The 22,362-nt window shown below is 35.5% G+C and overlaps 1 protein-coding gene across 1 annotated transcript in view; it reads left to right on the forward strand.

Moving 5' to 3' along the window:
* The window catches only part of LOC137634086 (uncharacterized), a 200,901-nt gene extending 179,685 nt beyond the window's left edge, over positions 1 to 21,216 (forward strand). The window contains exons 2-3 of the mRNA XM_068366301.1: positions 9,515 to 9,853; positions 18,540 to 21,216. Of these exons, the coding sequence (XP_068222402.1) occupies positions 9,515 to 9,853; positions 18,540 to 19,738 (1,538 nt within the window). The 3' untranslated portion in view covers positions 19,739 to 21,216. The remainder of the gene's footprint in view (positions 1 to 9,514; positions 9,854 to 18,539) is intronic.
* Positions 21,217 to 22,362: the final 1,146 nt, after the last annotated feature.

The raw sequence follows: 22,362 nt of genomic DNA on the forward strand, positions 1-22,362 counted from the left end.
ATGTTGTGATGAGAACCAGGTGTCTTTTTAGATGCAAATAGATGGTAATCATTATGCAATATTGTGATGAGAACCAGGTGTCTCTTTAGATGCAAAGAGATGGTAATCATTATGCAATGTTGTGATGAGAACCAGGTGTCTCTTTAGATGCAAAGAGATGGTAATCATTATGCAATGTTGTGATGAGAACCAGGTGTCTCTTTAGATGCAAAGAGATGGTAATCATTATGCAATGTTGTCATGAGAACCAGGTGTCTATTTAGATGCAAAGACATGATAATCAAGTTGCAATATTGTGATGAGAACCAGGTGTCTCTTTAGATGCAAATAGATGGTAATCATTATGCAATATTGTGATGAGAACCAGGTGTCTCTTTAGATGCAAAGAGATGGTAATCATTATGCAATGTTGTGATGAGAACCAGGTGTCTCTTTAGATGCAAAGAGATGGTAATCATTATGCAATGTTGTGATGAGAACCAGGTGTCTCTTTAGATGCAAAGAGATGGTAATCATTATGCAATGTTGTCATGAGAACCAGGTGTCTATTTAGATGCAAAGACATGATAATCAAGTTGCAATATTGTGATGAGAACCAGGTGTCTCTTTAGATGCAAATAGATGGTAATCATTATGCAATATTGTGATGGGAACCAGGTGTCTCTTTAGATGCAAAGAGATGGTAATCATTATGCAATGTTGTGATGAGAACCAGGTGTCTCTTTAGATGCAAATAGATGGTAATCATTATGCAATATTGTGATGAGAACCAGGTGTCTCTTTAGATGCAAATAGATGGTAACCAATATGCAATTTTGTGATGAGAACCAGGTATCTCTTTAGATGCAAATAGATGGTAATCAATATGCAATGTTGTGATGAGAACCAGGTGTCTCTTCAGATGAAAATAGATGGTAACCAATATGCAATGTTGTGATGAGAACCAGGTGTCTCTTTAGATGTAAAGAGATGATAATCAATATGCAATGTTGTGATGAGAACCAGGTGCCTATTTAGATGCAAAGAGATGATAATCAATATGCAATGTTGTGATGAGAACCAAGTGTCTCTTTAGATGGAAATAGATGATAATCAATATGCAAGGTTGTGATGAGAACCAGGTGTCTCTTTAGATGCAAATAGATGGTAATCATTATGCAATATTGTGATGAGAACCAGGTGTCTATTTAGATGCAAATAGATGATAATCAAAATGCAATGTTGTGACGAGAACCAGGTGTCTCTTTGGATGCAAAGAGATGGTAATCAATAGGCAATGTTCTGATGAGAACCAGGTGTCTCTTCGGATGCAAAGAGATGGTAATCAATGTGCAATGTTCTGATGAGAACCAGGTGTCTCTTCGGATGCAAAGAGATGGTAATCAATGTGCAATGTTGTGATGAGAACCAGGTGTCTCTTCGGATGCAAAGAGATGGTAATCAACGTGCAATGTTCTAATGAGAACCAGGTGTCTCTTCGGATGCAAAGAGATGGTAACCAACGTGCAATGTTCTAATGAGAACCAGGTGTCTCTTCGGATGCAAAGAGATGGTAACCAACGTGCAATGTTCTGATGAGAACCAGGTGTCTCTTCGGATGCAGAGATGGTAACCAACGTGCAATGTTGTGATGAGAACCAGGTGTCTCTTCGGATGCAAAGAGATGGTAACCAACGTGCAATGTTGTGATGAGAACCAGGTGTCTCTTCAGATGCAAAGAGATGGTAATCAACAGGCAATGTTGTGATGAGAACCAGGTGTCTCTTCAGATGCAAAGAGATGGTAATCAATAGGCAATGCTGTGATGAGAACCAGGTGTCTATTTAGATGCAAATAGATGGTAATCAATATACAATGCTGTGATGAGAACCAGGTGTCTCTTTAGATGCAAAGAGATGATAATCAATGTGCAATGTTCTGATGAGAACCAGGTGTCTCTTTAGATGCAAATAGATGATAATCAATGTGCAATGTTGTGATGAGAACCAGGTGTCTCTTTAGATGCAAATAGATGATAATCAATATGCAATGTTGTGATGAGAACCAGGTGTCTCTTCAGATGCAAATAGATGGTAACCAATATGCAATGTTGTGATGAGAACCAGGTGTCTCTTTAGATGCAAATAGATGATAATCAATGTGCAATGTTGTGATGAGAACCAGGTGTCTCTTTAGATGCAAATAGATGATAATCAATATGCAATGTTGTGATGAGAACCAGGTGTCTCTTCAGATGCAAATAGATGGTAATCAATATGCAATGTTGTGATGAGAACCAGGTGTCTCTTCAGATGCAAATAGATGGTAACCAATATGCAATGTTGTGATGAGAACCAGGTGTCTCTTCAGATGCAAATAGATGGTAATCAATATGCAATGTTGTGATGAGAACCAAGTGTCTCTTTAGATGGAAATAGATGATAATCAATATGCAATGTTGGGGTAAGGACCAGGTGTCTCTTTAGATGCAAATAGATGGTAACCAATATGCAATGTTGTGATGAGAACCAGGTGTCTATTTAGATGCAAAGAGATAATAATCAATATGCAATGTTGTGATGAGAACCAAGTGTCTCTTTAGCTGCAAATAGATGATAATCAATATGCAATGTTGGGATGAGAACCAGGTGTCACTTTAGATGCAAATAGATGATAATCAATATGCAATGTTGTGATGAGAATCAGGTGTCTCTTTAGATGCAAAGAGATGATAATCAATATGCAATGTTGTGGTGACAACACGGTGTCTCTATAAATGCAAACAGATGATGTACAATATGCAATATTATGACGAGAAATCGATCGCTAGTTTGGTTGTTACTACCCCAGCAAGTCGCTGACGAGACTTCTTATATAACCGCTCATCCTGACGAGAGCATCACGTAACATTTCCCTTACAAGAAAAGTACTGGGGAAAAAACGATCCTCTTGAAGGGTATGGACTTTCCTGGAACTCTCCATCAGGGTGGCGCTTTTCGCGCCTCTCCAAGAGGATTTAGCCACCCTTTAGCCTTCGTTGGCATAGCCCTTTCCTTTGGAGCGCTTTGTCGGAGTTCAAATTTCCGTCATATAAAGTGAAAGAAGAACCTTGGTGGAAAGGTTGACTTTGTGATCGAGAACAGATTCCTTAACGTTGTACGTATAATAATTTGGACGACATGACTCGAAAAGATTCTTTGGCCTTTTATGATAATTTGCCGGATTACTCTCTCTCTCTCTCTCTCTCTCTCTCTCTCTCTCTCTCTCTCTCTCTCTCTCTGCTCAATTGTCATCAATCCTGAAACCTATAGAAAGTCTCCTCTTTTTATTCAATCCTTTCAGAATGGCTTTGGTCAAATGAATAAATGTAATGGGAAAAATAGTAAATCAAATTTCCCGATATTACACTGCCATAAATTTCTTTTTATCTTTGGTATTTGAAAAAAAAATACTCAGGGGAATAACTGGAATATGATGTTCTTTTTAAGGAAGAATAACGAAAAATATAAAAGTGGTTCAATACTGTCGGTATCAAAAAGAGATATATGTAACGTAGAACATTTTTCTCAAAAATCTTAATTCATGTTTTCTGTATTATAAAGTTTTCATATATTAGGGGTCAGAGAAATAGTTTTGAGACAAGAAGTGAAGCAACAAAAGTAATATAAAGAGAATAATTAAATATATATGACATGAAAGGACAGTTATACTGTAATTGAAAGAGGCGAATTAAAGGTAAAAAGCCTTTTTGTACCACAGGCAGGAAAAGTGTTCCACTGTCCTTTGCCTCTGCCATCCATGAGCGGCCTTTAAACCTTTGATCCATCTTTTATTGGTCTCATTCCTTTCAATCCATCTTTTATTGGTTTCATTTATTTCAGTCCATCTTTTATTGGTCTCATTTCTTTCAATCTGTCTTTTATTGGTTTCATTTCTTTCAATCCATCTTTTATCGTTTGGTCTCATATCTTTCAATCCATCTTCTATTACTCTCATTTATTAAAATCTATCTTTTATTGGTTTCATTTCTTTCAATCCATCTTTTATTGGTTTCATTTCTTTCAATCCATCTTTTATTGGTTTCATTTCTTTCAATCTAACTTTTATAGGTCTCATTTCCATTTCTTTCAATCCATCTTTTATTGGTTTCATTTCTTTCAATCTAACCTTTATTGGTCTCATTTCCATTTCTTTCAATCCATCTTTTATTGGTTTCATTTCTTTCAATCCATCTTTTATTGATTTCATTTCTTTCAATCCATCTTCTATTGCTCTCATTTATTAAAATCCATCTTTTATTGGTTTCATTTCTTTCAATCCATCTTTTATTGGTTTCATTTCTTTCAATCCATCTTTTATTGGTCTCATTTCCATTTCTTTCAATCCATCTTTTATTGGTTTAATTTCTTTCAATCCATCTTCTATTGGTCTCATTTCTTTCAATCCATCTTTTATTGGTTTAATTTCTTTCAATCCATCTTTTATTGGTCTCATTTCTTTCAATCCATCTTTTATTGGTTTAATTTCTTTCAATCCATCTTTTATTGGTCTCATTTCTTTCAATCCATCTTTTATTGGTTTAATTTCTTTCAATCCATCTTTTATTGGTCTCATTTCTTTCAATCCATCTTTTATTGGTTTCATTTCTTTCAATCCAACTTTTATTGGTCTCATTTCCATTTCTTTCAATCCATCTTTTATTGGTTTCATTTTATTCAATTCATCTTTTATTGGTTTCATTTCTTTCAATCCATCTTTTATTGGTTTCATTTCTTTCAATCCATCTTTTATTGGTTTCATTTCTTTCAATCCATCTTTTATTGGTCTCATTTCTTTCAATCCATCTTTTAATGGTTTCATTTCTTTCAATCCAACTTTTATTGGTCTCATTTCCATTTCTTTCAATCCATCTTTTATTGGTTTCATTTATTTCAATTCATCTTTTATCGGTTGGTCTCATGTCTTTAAATCCATCTTCTATTGCTCTCATTTATTAAAATCCATCTTTTATTGGTTTCATTTCTTTCAATTACTCTTTTATTGCTCTCTTTTCCTTTCAATCCAACTTTTGTTAGTCTCATTTCCTTCAGTCGATCTTTTATTGGTCTCATCTCGTTCAATCCATCTTTTATTGGTCTCATCTCTTTCAATCCATCTTTTATTGGTCTCATCTCTTTCAATCCTTCGTTTATTGGTCTCATCTCTTTCAATCCATCTTTTATTGGTCTCATCTCTTTCAATCCATCTTTTATTGGTCTCATCTCTTTCAATCCGTCTTTTATTGGTCTCTTTTCTTTCAGTCCATCTTTTATTGGTCTCATTTCATTAAATCCATCTTTTATTGGTTTCATTTCTTCCAGTCCATCTTTTATTTGTCTCGTTTCTTAGGGTTGTGGTGGCCGATGTAGTAACGTCCCTGACTGGTGAACGCCAGACTGGGGTTCGAGTCCCACTTAAATTCATTAGCTTGTTTGTTCGCTGCAACCTCATCATCCTTGTGAGCTAAGGGTGTGGGGTGTGGGGGAGCCTGTAGGTCTATCTCCTGAGTCATCAGCAGCCATTGCCTGGCCTTCCTTGGTCCTAGCTTGAATGGAGAAAAGGCTCAGGCGCTGATGATATGTATATTTGGTCAGTCTCTAGGGCATTGCCCTGCTTTATAGGGAAATGTCACTGTCCTTTGCCTCTTCCATTCATGAGCGGTCTTTAAACCTTTGATCCATCTTTTATTGGTCTCATCTCTTTCAATCCATCTTTTATTGGTCTCATTTCTGAATCATCACCGTATTGGAAACATTTCGAAACGCCGTGTTTAATGTGATACCTTTTATTCGTACAATAACTTTCACAGTCTGTCATCTTATTCAAGCAAACAATAATTATTCTTCTCTCTTAATTCCTCTTGAAACCTTTTCCTCGTCCAGGGTCACAAATCAGATGCAATATTCTTTTAAAATCTTTTACCCTTATTTTCTTCTAATTCATACTCTACCTGCAAAATTCATAAAAATATGTTTATAATTATATATATATATATATATATATATATATATATATATATATATATATATATATATATATATATATATATACATACATACATACATACATACATACATACATACATACATACATACATACATACATACATTCATTCATTCATTCATTCATTCATTCATTTTATCATGCTCAGATACAGTTAGTACACATTCTTCTAATTTGCCACCATTATCATTAATCTTTCTCATTATCCACAAACGACTTTTATAATTTACACGTTGTCTGCGCTACTTACATTATCATGATTACTCACTTTGATTCTTAACTTCCTTTCTTTTATAAATATTTCCTTTTCATATCATTTTCAAAAGTCTCTCTCTCTCTCTCTCTCTCTCTCTCTCTCTCTCTCTCTCTCTCTCTCTCTCTCTTGCTGTTCCATGCTGTGTTTGTTGATTTTCGGAAACACCATATCCTTTTCAATATTTCTTTTTACATTTTTTCCTTTTCTCACACCGAGCCTTTTGTTTGTGCATTCATAAATCGATATTCCGATAGCAGTTATTTCTCACCGTCACCTCTCGTATTTTTTATTTTTTTTTATTTTTTTTTCTTTTTTTTTTGCACTTTTTAAAAGGTCTATTCTCATTCTTTTCTGGCATTTAACTGTATTTCTATGGCTTACATTTTGTTGCTTTCCTTTTATTCAATCCAATTTACTTTAGTTAATTAACAAATCTTACAATGTCATACCAAATGATCTTGTTTTTTAGTAGGTAATGAGAACATATCCAACATCAAGTTATAGATAAGGAAAATTGTAACTTTCCTCTAGTAATTTCTAAGGATTTGATTAACAGCAGAAATAATTTCTTTTTAAAAGATTTGCATACACATTTATGATTAATTTGGGTAATATATCACAAATTTCATTCCCGGGATTTGAAAAAAAAAAAAATGCCTATGGCAAAATTTTAAGAAAAAAATTTCCTATGGCAAAATTTTAAGAAAAAAAATTCCTAAGGCAAAATTTTAATATCCGTGAAGATTCTTGATTCAATTCTATTGCTAAATTCCATTTTTGAACCCGGCAAAGTTCCTATCTAACTTGGAAATGATTACACGGAGGATTGTGATTCCTCCGAGGCAGTCTCTGACGCGAGTGCAATCGAGCCTTCTCCGAAATATCGACAGATAGGCAACAGCCGTTATCGACAGCTCGCCGTATCCTCCAGACGATCGACAGCCGTAGAGGGACTTTCTGAATGCCTAGCTTGGTGCGGGGCCAGATTCTACTTTTAAGTAGCAACATTTAAATGCCAGTTTGTAGTGGGATTTTAGGTCACAATTGGCTATAAAAAAGTAGTGCAGTTATTTGTATAAATTTTTCATCATTCCAAATATTCTAGAGCCGATTTTACTAATGTATATTCTGTTAGTGTACGCGACCCGTTAGTAATGACGGCTAAATAATTAGATTGATATGCACACACGCAAACATTGATTCAACCCTTCCCACCCCTTTCCCCCTTTCCTAACTACAACACAGTAGTTTCGGCAATCTGTGGGATATTGTGGTTTCCGAGTGTACTACTCAGGGTACCCTCTGTCACTAGAGTATGACAACTCCCTCGCCCCCCCCCCACCCCCCACCCGAGGGACAAGGTCAAAGAGAGAGAAGGTATATGCCTTGCAGCTATGTGAGATCAGAAAGAAATATATACTTATAAATAATAATAGCCTGACACTTGCTATTTATTTTACAGGAGAGATTAAATTTATCATCGATAACTTATAATGATACTTTATAGTAGTCCTACTGCCCTTTTTATTGCAAGTGTTTATTCTAAAATTACAATTTATTCACATCTATAATACACTAGAAAATTTTTTGAATTCTAATCCTGAAAATACCACCATAAGGAAATAGGAATGAAAGTTTTAAATTCTTGCAACCGATCTTGACACCAGTATATATATATATATATATATATATATATATATATATATATATATATATATATATATATATATATATATATATATATATAATTATGAAAATATTTAATCTGAGTATTCTCTGAACGCGTATCTGAGAAAACACTTTTCCAAAACACCAGGAATAACTAGAAAAAGAAAAATTATGACTACTTGAAAAACGGTTACTATGCCATCTCAGTGTATTATTATTATTATTATTGTTATTATTATTATTATTATTATTATTATTATTATTATTATTACTATTATCATTTATTGTTTATTTATTATTATTATTATTATTATTATCATCATTATTATTTTATTTTATTACTTTATTATTATTATTATTATTATTATTATTATTATTATTATTATTATTATTATTAGCTAAGCTACAACCTTAGTTGGGAAAGCAGGATGCTATAAGCCCAAGGGCTCCAACAGGAAAAAATAGCCAGGTAAGGAAAGGAAATAAGTAAATTACAAGAGAAGTAGTGAAGAATTAGAATAAAATATATTAAGAACAGTAACAACATTAAAATAAATCTTTCATATACAAACTATAAAACTTAATAATATAAGAGAAAGAGAAATAAAATAGTGCGCCCGAGTATACCCTTAAGCAAGAGAACTCTAGCCCAAGACAGTAGATGACCACAGTATAGAGGCTATGGCACTTCCCAAGACTAGAGATCAATGGTTTTATTTTTGAGTGTCCTTATCCCAGAAAAGGTGCTTACCATAGCTAAAGTCTCTTCTACTCTTACCAAGAGGAAAGTAGCCACTGGACAAATACAGTGCAGTAGTTAACCCCTGAGCAAAGAAGAAGTATCATATATATATATATATATATATATATATATATATATATATATATATATATATATATATATTTACCCAGTGGCCATTTAAAATGTGACTTAGTAATTATATATTCTGTAGTGTTCAATTTCATTGGATAAAAATATACTAAATATGCCCTTGCTTTTCTCGAATACGTTAAGTACGTAGCTACCCATAATGGTTGACACAGCATACTGGTTTAATACCTATTTAATATCTTTATTATCTTGATCTGCAAATATTTTCCCATATATTATAATTCTTTTTAATTGATTTTCCCATTTTGCAATTGAATCAATGGAAAAATTTAATATTAAGTATGGTGTCTTGGATAGTATTTGGATATTGGCATTAACTCTTAAACATTTCGTCAAACTTGTTTCATGTTCCAATGTCATGGTAATCTATATCCGAATATGTAAATAATAGAATGATGTAGATAGTCCCTGAATTTAAGGATAACTAAGAAATTTATGATATCAAATGTATATATTTGTAGATCTGCTAACAGGGTTGTCAAACTAATTCCATTATATAGTCCCAATACCCGGAAAAAATCAAAGATGGTTAAAGTAAAATAAACTGGATTTTTTCAAACTACAGTTTCGTCTTCATTTGCTTGAATTAATAAAAGAAATAAGAATAATAAAGATTGAATTATTTCAACGAGTTCTTTTTAGCTGAAGCATTTACCATTTCCTTTCTCCCCCTGCAGGTTATTACGCAGAGGAGGCCCAGCTCCGAAGGCAAGCTACTCAGAACAACACGGTGCCCCTGAGCGTCAGCAACTCGACCAACAACTACCCTCTGCCCCTCCCGCCTCACACCACAGGATCTCGAACCCACCCACCGTCCAGCCCCCAAAACGGTTCCGGGAGCAACATCACGAACGCCCTCAACACCTCGACACCCACTACCATCATCAACTCCACCAGTGCCTTTGGTGGTAATTTCACCGGCAGTAGGCCCGGCATGGGCATGGTCTTCCCTTCCGAGGGAGGGTTTGGACTCAACAAGTTATCCTACGTCGGACCCATCGTCATGGGATTTGGAGGTATGGCTAGCACTTCTTATGTCCTTATCAATTTAGGCGCAATTGGACTCTGGAATTCATGGTACACCTCGCTCTGAGGAAGTGCACCTATAGTCAATTCTTTTTAGTGAGGCAGATTTTCACAGATTAGCAGCAGTGCCTTTTTAGCTCGGAAAAGTGTCCTGATCGCTGATTGATTGGGCAAGATAATTCTAACCAATCAGATAGCAGGAAACTTTTCCGAACTAAAAGGGCACCGCTGCGAGTAAGTGCAAATGCACCTCATTGAAAAAATTGAGTATAGTCACACCCTTGCTGCATGTTGAGTTCCATCAATCCCTGTACTATCTGTTTGGTCACTCTCTGCGAAGTTAGGGTGTGACAGGAAGCACTTCTTTGGAGTGAAGTGCACCAGGAACTTCTTTGTACAACTGTACATGGAACCTGTCTTATTTTTTTTTTAGGGGAGGGAGTTACATGATTATACATACATATACCAAGGAACTTCCCCCAATTTTGGGGGGTAGCCGACATTAAACAAATGAAACAGAAAAGGGAACCTCTCCTCTCTATGTTCCTCCCAGCCTGACAAGGGACTCAACCGAGTTCGGCTGGTACTGCTAGGGGTGCCACAGCCCACCCTCCCCCGTTATCCACCACAGATGAAGCTTCACAACGCTGAATCCCCTACTGCTGCTACCTCCACAGTCTTCCAAGGCACCGGAGGAAGCAGCAGAGCCTACCGGATTGCATCACAATCGCCCGCCATTCATTCCTATTTCTAGCACACTCTTGCCTCTCTCACATCTATCCTCCTATCACCCAGAACTTCCTTCACTTCATCCATCCACCCAAACCTTGGCCTTCCTCTTGTACTTCTCCCATCAACTCTTGCATTCATCACCTTCTTTAGCATACAGCCATTTTCCATTCTCTCAACATGGCCAAACCACCTCAACACATTCATATCTACTCTAGCTGCTAACTCATTTCTTACACGCGTTCTCACCCTCACTACTTCATTCCTAACCCTATCTACTCGAGATACACCAGCCATACTCCTTAGACATTTCATCTCAAACACATTCAATTTCTGTCTCTCCGCCACTTTCATTCCCCACAATTCCGATCCATACATCACAGTTGGTACAATCACTTTCTCATACAGAACTCTCTTTACATTCATGCCCAACCCTCTATTAATTACTACTCCCTTAACTGCCCCCAACACTTTGCATCATTCATTCACTCTCTGACGTACATCCGCTTCCACTCCACCATTTGCTGTAACAACAGACCCCAAGTACTTAAACTGATCCACCTCCTCAAGTAACTCTCCATTCAACATAACATTCAACCTCGCACCACCCTCCCTTCTCGTACATCTCATAACCTTACTCTTACCCACATTAACTCTCAACTTCCTTCTCTCACACACCCTTCCAAATTCTGTCACTAATCGGCCAAGCTTCTCTTCCGCGTCTGCAACCAGTACAGTATCATCCGCAAACAACAACTGATTTACCTCCCATTCATGGTCATTCTCGTCAACCAGTTTCAATCCTCGTCCAAGCACTCGAGCATTCACTTCTATCGCCACTCCATCAACATACAAGTTAAACAACCACGGCGACATCACACATCCCTGTCTCAGCCCCACTCTCACCGGAAACCAATCACTCACTTCATTTCCTATCCTAACACATGCTTTACTACCTCTGTAGAAACTTTTCACTGCTTGCAACAACTTTCCACCAACTCCATATAACCTCATCACATTCCACATTGCTTCCCTATCAACTCTATCATACGCTTTCTCCAGATCCATAAACGCAACATACACCACCTTACCTTTTGCTAAATATTTTTCGCATATCTACCTAACTGTAAAAATCTGATTCATACAACCCCTACCTCTTCTAAAACCACCCTGTACTTCCAAGATTGCATTCTCTGTTTTATCCTTAATCTTATTAATCAGTACTGTACCATATACTTTTCCCACCGCACTCAACAAACTAATACCCCTTGAATTACAACACTCATGCACATCTCCCTTACCCTTATATAGTGGTACAATACACGCACAAACCCAATCTACTGGTAACATTGACAACACAAAACACATATTAAACAATCTCACCAACCATTCAAGTACAGTCACACCCCCTTCCTTCAACATCTCAGCTCTCCCACCATCAATACTAGATGCTTTTCCTACTCTCGTTTCATCTAGTGCTCTCCTCACATCCTCTCTTGTAATCTCTCTCTCATTCTCATCTCCCATCACCGGCACCTCAACACCTGCAACAGCAATTATATCTGCCTCCCTATTATCCTCAACATTCAGTAAACTTTCAAAATATTCCGCCCACCTTTTCCTTGCCTCCTCTCATTTTAACAACCTCCCATTTCCATCTTTCACTGTCTCTTCAATTCTTGAACCAGCCTTCCTTACTCTCTTCACTTCTTTCCAAAACTTCTTATTCTCTTCATATGAATAACCCAATCCCTGACCCCACCTCAGGTCAGCCGCCCTCTTTGCCTCACTTACCTTGTGCTTTACTTCCATATTTTTCTCTTTATATCTTTCATACGTCTCTACACTAGTAATCTGCAGCCATTCTTCAAAAGCCCTCTTTTTCTCTTCCACTTTTACCTTCGCTCCTATATTCCACCATTCACTGCCCTTCCCCATGCTGCCTCCAACAAACCTTTTGCCACACACATCACTTGCAATCACAACAAAATTTTCTTTTACTAACTTCCACTCCTCCTCTAAATTGCCCGTTTCTCTTACTTTCACTTCGTCATATGCCACTTTCAACCTTTCTTGATATATACTTTTTACCCCCGGTTTTATTAGCTCTTCAACCCTCACTAGCTCCCTTTTACATCCACCTACTCTATTACCCCACTCTTTTGCTACAACTAATTTTCCTTCCACCAAAAATTTATCAGACATACCGTTAGCCATACCCCTAAACACGTGCACGTCTTTCAATCTTCCAAACATTCTTTTAGTTATCAACACATAATCCATTAACGCCCTTTCTATCACTCTTCCATTTGCCACTCTTACCCATGTATACTTCTTTTTGAAAAATCTAGAACTTATCACCATCTCTTGCTCAACACACATATCTACCAGTCTCTCACCACTGTCATTTTCACCTGGTACGCCATACTTCCCAATGACACCTTCTACATCTCCAGCGCCCACTCTAGCATTTATATGATTATATATATAGATTTTTTTGCAATGGCTGTTGGATTGTTAATGAGATGTATTATTTTACTTATATTTATTTCTTGTATAAAATGGACTCTATTAGGAACATACATTATTAAATTAGATTCATGAACAGAACTGAAACAGCATCGATCCTTGAATATTAAAATGGAGTAATATTCCTTACATGCCCCGAAATCCTTTTGTTTATCACCATTTTGATTTTTTAAATTTACATAGGAAGACAGGTCTATTACCAGCGGTATTACACAGAAATGAAAAATATAATTAAATTACCTTCGCTCTATTCATTGCTTTTTAGAATGAGCAACAGATCAAAATCTGACAAGTGTAACCCCTGCTGGATCCCGCATAGTTTTCCTTCTCTAAACTTAGTCGTTGATGCAAAAGCTCTTATTCCATCTCCCTCTCAGCGGCTGTATTTGTCTTTAAATGTCATTCCAGTACGCTGTCCAACTTTGATTTTTTTTTTTAACTAGTTTTCTCCTTCAATTCAATAATGTCAATGATAACAATTCCCATAGTCATTATTTCCAAAAGTGACAATTGCCTTGTTTATGTACTATAGATATTTATCTTTATTCCTATTCATTAATTTTGTATTTTTTTCTGAGAACTTCTTACCAATAAAATGAAATCCCTAAGTCACGGATATATTCACACTCTTTGTGTAAGAATTATATGTATTTATACACCACAAACACACACACACACACATATATATATATATATATATATATATATATATATATATATATATATATTTATATATATGTACATATATATATATATATATATATATATATATATATATATATATATATATATTCCTGCTAAAGAAATTATTATAGATATAAAATCAAATAACTAGAACTTAGTATTAATAATAAGATATAATGATTTTCAACCGAAAATACAACTTTTTTTTACATAGGTTTACTGTGACTCCATAGCTTGAAAAAACTTATTCCTCATAAGTTACTTAACAATATATTTTTCTCAAGTTATTTATTTAACTTGAGGATAAACAATGAATTTATTCTTCGTAATAATCATCATCAAGTACGGGGTGTTCGATGTCGAACGGCCGTGGCCCTCTGCACAAAACTTCTCCATTCATTCCGGTCCTGAGCCTTCCTTTCCAACTCCACCATCGTTAGCCCGCATATCTCCATGATATTGTCACTCAATCTAGTTTTAGGCCTTCCTCTCGTTCTTGTACCATAGACTGATCCAATTAGTAGCGTTCTTTCCAGAGTATTGTGTTTCCGAACCTGGTGTCCAATAAATATCGTAATAATATAATCTTTATTATATAAACTTAACTAGGAAGACCAATTTTATGAAATTGAATGAAGGAATAAAATTAAATTACATGTTACATTTGAATTTAGCATCCAAGCAGGGGAAAATTAATCACAAAGAGACTTGAACACATATTTGTTACCTGGAATTAATGTATGTCTACGGGTATTTCACTTAATATTTCACTTACTGCGAGGTAGATTTATTCAATAAATGACATATCTGTTTTTGACGTTGTTAATAGTTTATATATGACATATCTGTTTTGACGTTGTTACTGTTTTTAGAATGGTTTATTGTTAATTTGTTCTCATCATTTATTTATTTCCTTATTTCCTTTCCTCACTGGGCTATTTTCCCTATTGGAGCCCTTGGGCTTATAGCATCTTGCTTTTCCTACTAGGGTTGTAGCTTGGCTAGTAATAATAATAATAATAATAATAATAATAAGAAGGTCTTTCTATATTTGGATAGAGTACTGAGTACTCCTATCTCTCTCTCTCTCTCTCTCTCTCTCTCTCTCTCTCTCTCTCTCTCTCTCTCTCTCTCTCTCTCTCTCTCTCTCTCTCTAGCAGATATTCATATTTCATTGTTTTCCCCTATAGAGATAATACTGAAGTTTGAGACAACCGTCCAACCATGGTACTTATTTCCATAGTTGATTCAGGGATCGAACAATAATAACTACCATTTACACAACGAGGATTTCAGAGAAAGTTGGACTAATTAAAGTTTTTAATATTAGAAAAGAAGCTTTTGTCCAATTAAGTCTATGTATAATTTTTTTTTTTTTTTTTTTTTTTAAATATGGGAGTGGATTTTGTTTCTCTCATTTCAAAATGTTTAACAATGTGGGGTAGAATAAAATTTTTAATGTGCAATGAAAACGATGTGTGAATGAAAATCAACTGTGAAAATGCACTTAGCCTTATTTATTCAAATAATTTATCAAACGTATATATTATGATATACAGTATGGTGGTATGTACTGTATATATTTATGTGTGAGGTATGTTGATATTTGTGAATACATGTACAGTATATATATACGTGAAGATATACAGTATATACTCATATACATGTATTTATGTTGTGTGTGTATATATATATATATATATATATATATATATATATATATATATATATATATATATATATATATATATTACTGCCTGTCTAGGAATGGATGATGACTTGTAAAATAGGAACAAAAATTCTTCAGTTGATTAGCTCACCTTTGAACCGGTTATAGATAACACCAAAATTTATGTAGATTTTATGCATTTGAAAACCTTGTATTTTTTATATGAAAATAATAGTTTTATCTCACTTGCTGGTTGTGTAGATTTTTGTTCCTTTTTTACAAGTCGTCATCCATTCTTATATATATATATATATATATATATATATATATATATATATATATATATGTGTGTGTGTGTGTGTGTGTGTAAATGTCAGCCTCCGTGTCATTTACATATCTTTTAGTCTTTGAAATTTTATACCCCACAATTTTTCAAAAGTGTAGGTTTCTATAGTCCTACTAATGATTGCATATTACATTATGCAAATTAACTCTCCTTATTGATCTACAGCATCTGCAGAATCTCGAATGTACTAAAGAATGTGAAGTTGCCGTTGTAGCGGCTGAAAATATCCTAGTTTTACAAAGTATTATTTCATTATCAATGCATCCAGTCTGCGTCTGGAGACTGAAATGTAGATGCTGATACTTTGTTTTCATTAATTATCTCATTTTACCAAAAAAAAAAAAAATACGATACTGTGACTTCTTCAATGGTAGACATTTTTTTTCTCTCTCTAGAATCTTGCTTTGACTATAATCCCCGCAGCGATTCCGGGCGAAATAAGCCCCACCCCTGATGACGTCATAGCCGCTGCTAATGTGGTTTGCAATGTGATTGGTTGTGACGTCATCAGGAGGTAGGGCTTATTCCGGCCGGAGTCTTTGAGGCGACTATACGATCTGATATTTTATATTCCAGAAAGTCGATTGGATATCATTTGAACATTTTTTATCTTATGTCAGGAAAGCTTTAAAGAAGATTATAAGTGCATTATTGCTTAAGTATAAAGTTATCTATTAAAATGTTTATTACTTTAGAGGTCTCTGACTACTTTCCCTGGAATTCTTTTTGTAATATAAAAGTAATTTGTATTTTTACCTCACTTGTTCGTTGTGTAAATTTTGCTCCATTTGTGTTGTTCATTATTTTATAAGTCGTCATCCGTTTTTTAACAAGCAATAAAATTCTTCAGTTGATTAGCTCACCTTTGAAATAGTTATACACTAGATAACACCAAAATTCATGTAGATTTTTTGCATTTGAAAACCTTGTATTTTCAATATGAAAATAATAGTTTTATCTCACTTGTTCGTTATATAATTTTTTTTGTCCTTTTTTACAAGTCATCCATTTCTAGACAAGCGATAAAAAAATTCTTTACCTTGCCTTAGACCCGGTTTTGTATAACACCAAAATTTTAGTAGAAGTTTTCATTTTAACCCCTTAGGCCTAAGGACGGAAGCTATTTATAATGTGGGCAAAAGGACCTTTTCTAGAGAATGAACACTTTCCTTCTCCTATGTGTGAGGCCCTTAAAATCACCCTTAATATCGTTAACTCCGTCCGTCCATTAACGGGGTGATCGCTTTAGTACCCAGCTCACGTTCCTGAAAACTTAGTGGTATGCGTAATGAATTAACTTCTGGTCGGTAATTATGAATTCATATGATTTTATTTGCTTGTCAAGTTGAGATCTATACGCTGTTTCAAGGAGACTATGTTTTCGAGTCTGTTTATTTATTTGTCTGTGTGTCTGTGGACAAGATTACGTCAAAACTACTCGACGGATGTTTACGAAATTCTCACCCCAAATAGATCTTAGGTCATGGATGACCCCATTAAATTTTAGAGATGATCCGAATCTGGATTTCCAAATTTCTCCATTTTACAGATAATGGCAAAATAAACTGACGGATTTTGACGAAATTTCCACCACATATATATCTAATGCCATGGACGAATCCATTAACCTTTGGCGGAGGTCTGAAATCTCTGATTATTATTATTATTATTATTATTATTATTATTATTATTATTATTATTATTATTATTATTATTATTATTATTAGCTAAGCTACAACTATTGTTGGAAAAGAAGGATGCTAAAAGCCCGCCGAAATAGGGAAAAATAGCCCAATGAGGAAAGGAAACAATGAAATGAATAAACTACAAGTGAAGTAATGAACTATCAGAATGAGATATTTTAAGAAGAGTAACAACATTGAAAACTATAAAAACTTTAAAAAGAAAATAGGAAGTGAAATACGATAGAATAGTGTTCCCGAATGAACCGTCAAGCAAAAGAACTCTACCCAAGACAGTATAAGACCATGGTACAGTGGCTATGGCACTACCCAAGACTAGAGCACAATTGTTTGATTATTAACTTTCCGAAATTATTGCTTTTGATACTTGTATGGACATATTCTCATATTTTTTCAATGTGGTAATTTCGAATGCATATAATCTTATTTGATTGTTGAGATATGTGTGCTATTTCAATGTTAATTTAAAAAAAAAAAACCTTTTCATACTTGTATGACCATACTCTCATATTTTTCCTGTATTGTCATTTAATCTGTAAAATTTCTGTTTATCAGGTTTTGTAACAGTGGCTGCCTTTGTAATGACGTTTGAGGCAAGGAACACTGGTATTTAAATATTACTTTTCAGCAATAATGCCTTTCTTTTTCCTGTATGGACATATTTTCAGGTTATTCCCCTATTGTTATTTAATCTGTAAAATTTCTGTTTTCAGGTTTTGTAACAGTGGCTGCCTTTGTAATGACGTTTGAGGCTAGGGACAGCAGCATTTAATTATTATTTTTCAGCAGTAATGCCTATTTTTGCCTGTATGGATATATTTTCAGGTTTTTCTTTTATTGTCATTTAATCTGTAGAATTTCTGTTTTCCAGGCTGCCTGTGTAATGACATTTGAGGCAAGGGACAGTGGCATTTAATTATTACTTTCTAGTAATAATACATTTTTTTGTTACTTGCATGAACATATCTTCAGGTTTTTCCTCTATTGTGATTTAATGTTAAATTTTTGCTTTCCAGGTTTTGTAATAGTGGCTGCCTGTGTAATGACGTTTGAGGCGAGGGACAGTGCGGCCAAGATTGTGCCAGCCAGATTCCGTAAGACTTTCCCCGAACGGAACAGTCGCCAGGAAGACACGGGTGTGCGAAATTCGTCGTCGCAGACCAAGTGGGAAACCCTGGGTTTATATGGCAGTGAGCTTATGAGGCACCAGAGTGGTCGAGAACTGTCCCGCCGTGCCATGACTTTTGCTTTCATTCAGTTTTCTAAAAACTTGCAAACCAGCATGGATTCTGCGGCCGAGTATTACGACGCCCGTGGCTCCCGACCACAATTGGTCAAGTGTCCTTCTGCGCCTTCTTTGGTGCGGCCTTTCCAGCAGGATGAGCGACGCGTCATCGAGCCTCCCCGAGTACTGCGAGTGCACGCCAGACCCGCACACCCGCCACAAAGCCCAAGACGCCGTCTTACCCCCAACAATCTTCCTCGCCAAGCCATGTCCGTCGATAACCCAGCGGTGCGTGAGGTCTACACAGCCACTTATCCTGCTTTCATCGGTGGGCGTGGCGATGAAGATTTGGAACTAGGTGCTTCTGCTACAGGTGTTCACCAGGCTGGGGGCAGTGATGCCTCGTTGGCCATGGACCTGCACCTCCCCCAGTGCTCTGTAACTCTTGCAGTCCGCGACCAGAGCCGCTCACCGAGCAACACTCGTATGGACTTCGACGAGGCCTCTGCGGCCAGTCCATTGCTCGACCCAGACCTTGAAGCAGCGGGTCCATCGGGTCTGTCATGCGTCAAAGTTGACAAGCAAACCTCCACATCAGATCATCAGACATTGAGCCTCTTAGGAATATCACACGACACCTGGGGCTCTCGAGACGCAGCCAGCGTGTCCGCCAGAGCAATGAGTGGTTCCTTCAGAGAATCCCGACGCCCTCGTCCCTCCCGGAGAGTCAGGCGTAGCGAAACTATAGACACTGCCACTGCCGCGCATCGTCGCACTCACGTTCGCCACCACAGTACGGGTGGCGGGGGCAACACGAGACACGGCTCTGTGAGAAGTGGTGGCTCCACGAGTCGAAGTACTGTGGAGGCCAGGAGACTACACAACACCCGCAGTGAAACTGCTCGTCGACACCAGTTTCTTCGTCAGCAGAAAATAGAGACTGGAGAATCACACGAGGACGTTGGCAAACAGAAGCACTACGAAGTTTAATGGAAGTAGAGATAATGCGACAATTTAACTCCACCCATCTCCCGAGGCAGCTACGGTGATGGACATACCTCAAAACGACAATATTTTCTAGAGAACTTTTGCAGATGAATACTGGCAAACTTAGGCAATATGATGAACGATGTGTGATGTTTTGCCATAAAGAGTTAGATTTCAGTGAAGTCCATTAAAAAAAAAAAAACAATAGTCGTCTATCAGTTCCAGTGGCCATATTCGGTAACGTAGTTTAACACTTAAAAAAATGTTAGTAGTTTGAAGATAATCTTTTTTAAGATCATTACTTGAAAGATATAACTGAACTGTTTCACACTTGAGTAATAATGTAGCATAGTTCTAGGCAAAAACAAATATTATCTTGTTACAGGCTTCAGCGAGACAGATCAGAGACACAGAAACCATAGAGTAAAGAACTACAGATATCAAGAAATTCCATTGTGATGTAAAGGCTTTGCCAGTGCTTGCTGTCCTCTCGCGAGGTACGTAATTTTCATCGATCTCTAGGATTCATCTCTAATGGAATGATGGCAATCATATCTAAACATAGGGAGAGAAAAACTGTCTTAGTAAGTAAGGGTTCAAGTATAGAAACTAGGTTGTATAACTTTCCATTGATTTTTCATATTATTCACCAATTTATTGACCATCGTCATCTTAATTCTTTGTATAAAAAGAACCAAAATTTGGATGAAAAATACGGCTCTACTTTGCAGAGATATCAATCTTCCATTTCTTATATTAATCATTGGGTCTTAGATTAATCAAGATGAATAATAATTTGAAAAGTGAGGAAAACATTTAGTTATAAACCTGTAATTATTCTGTATCCCTTTTCTCTTAATAGTGTCTTCCAAACCAAAGAGGAGAAATCCAGGTAAAGGTAATTTTTCCATTTTAATATTATAGTTATGCTGACCAAGCAAGTGACCTGGTTCGAAGATGGAAATATACGGTTGTAACATTGACCTGTTATACACGAGAGCACCGAGTGATGTTGTGTAATTAATGCTAAGGCTATTGGCGGTATTTCTGATATGGTAGTCAAGGCGAGCTTGAATTAATAACACGTTTAACTGGCCATAAACTTAGTTTACCAATTTGGTTGCTTTCGTCACGGGGTTATCAGAGGTAGTGACTTCTTGAGCTGTCTTTCATACTACTCTATCTTATCTTTTTATATATAGATTTCGTTCGCAGAATCTGGTGTTTTTTTATCATTGAATTAGATTTAAACGTTTTCCAATGAAGAGATAGTTGAGAAATCCCATTTATAAGTATGTTTATTTTATTTTATACCCCGATTTCACCCATAAAAAATCTAAGACAGTTTAGTTATTCTTAAATGAACCTTTCCTTTAGGAAGGTCTTACGTCATCATTGAAAATTTTCAAGTTTGTTCCACACCGCAAATCAAGACATTGACTTGTGACAGATCTTCGTTACGTCTTCATAATTGCTCAGTTCATTATCATTATAAATTTAAGTGAGAAAATATATCCATTTGAAATTGATTTTCGTCCTATACCTTACATCAAGGATTTGACCTATAATGTTTTTTTTTTTTCTTAAGGTTTTTTCATATATTTCATTTGATTTATTTTAGTAACCTAAATTAAACAAAATTTTGCTGTTAAAAACTGGTGCAAAACTAAATTGTTATTCTTAAAGCATTGCAATTTTTTATAATACTTTTTATCCGAACTACTACTACTTTGAAAATGATTCGCTACTTAATGTGAATACTATACGAAGATAAATTGATTGATTTTATATTTCAACACACCTACTTCACTATAGTTTATTATTGGCAAAAACTAGGTAATAAAAATGTTATTTTCTGAACCTATACGCAAGCACAAAAGCTTAAACTTGCACTCAACAGTTATGAATAAGTTAACTGCATCTATATATTATTCATATCTGTTTATAACGATGCATCATGAACGCTGAATGTTCGTATACATTGCTCCAATATAAATTTGGAACTTTAAAGTACAACATTATTACAATGTTTATATCACTTAGTTATTTAGTAATAGTAATAAACGAAAAAATATAAACTCTCGGTAGCATGGGGAATACGAATATTGATATTTTTTTTTTTATCAATTTCAATGCATGTTAAAAAAAAGAAAAAAAAAATTCTAAAAACTATATCTGCGCAATACTTAAATTCCATTAGGCTGGTTATCGTACAAATTTACCAGTTTCCATTATAATGAATAACTCTATTATCCTAAATAGAATGATTGACAGAAGCATGCTTTTTTAATTGATGACAGAGATAAGATTTGACCTAGCCAACTATGAATCGTTAAATTGCATCCGACTATATTTGTAATCTTTGGTGATCTTTCTCTATAAAACGTTATATGCACACATAGTGAATAGTAAAAATATAGCTTCAATCCAAAGAAGTTTCATCATAGTCTTTATATTTTTGCGAATGAAATCATTGAATCAAATAACGTTAAAAGAATATCTATTATATCTGGTATTTTCATGCGGTAATATATCTGTGATTAGAATTGTTATATTTAGTATAATCCCTTGCGTGTCCGACCTCATTATACGATTAGGAGTAGACATTGACTCATAAGCGTGGCAGA

Source organism: Palaemon carinicauda, chromosome 44 (genome assembly GCF_036898095.1).
Source record: "Palaemon carinicauda isolate YSFRI2023 chromosome 44, ASM3689809v2, whole genome shotgun sequence".
Lineage (NCBI taxonomy): Eukaryota > Metazoa > Arthropoda > Malacostraca > Decapoda > Palaemonidae > Palaemon > Palaemon carinicauda.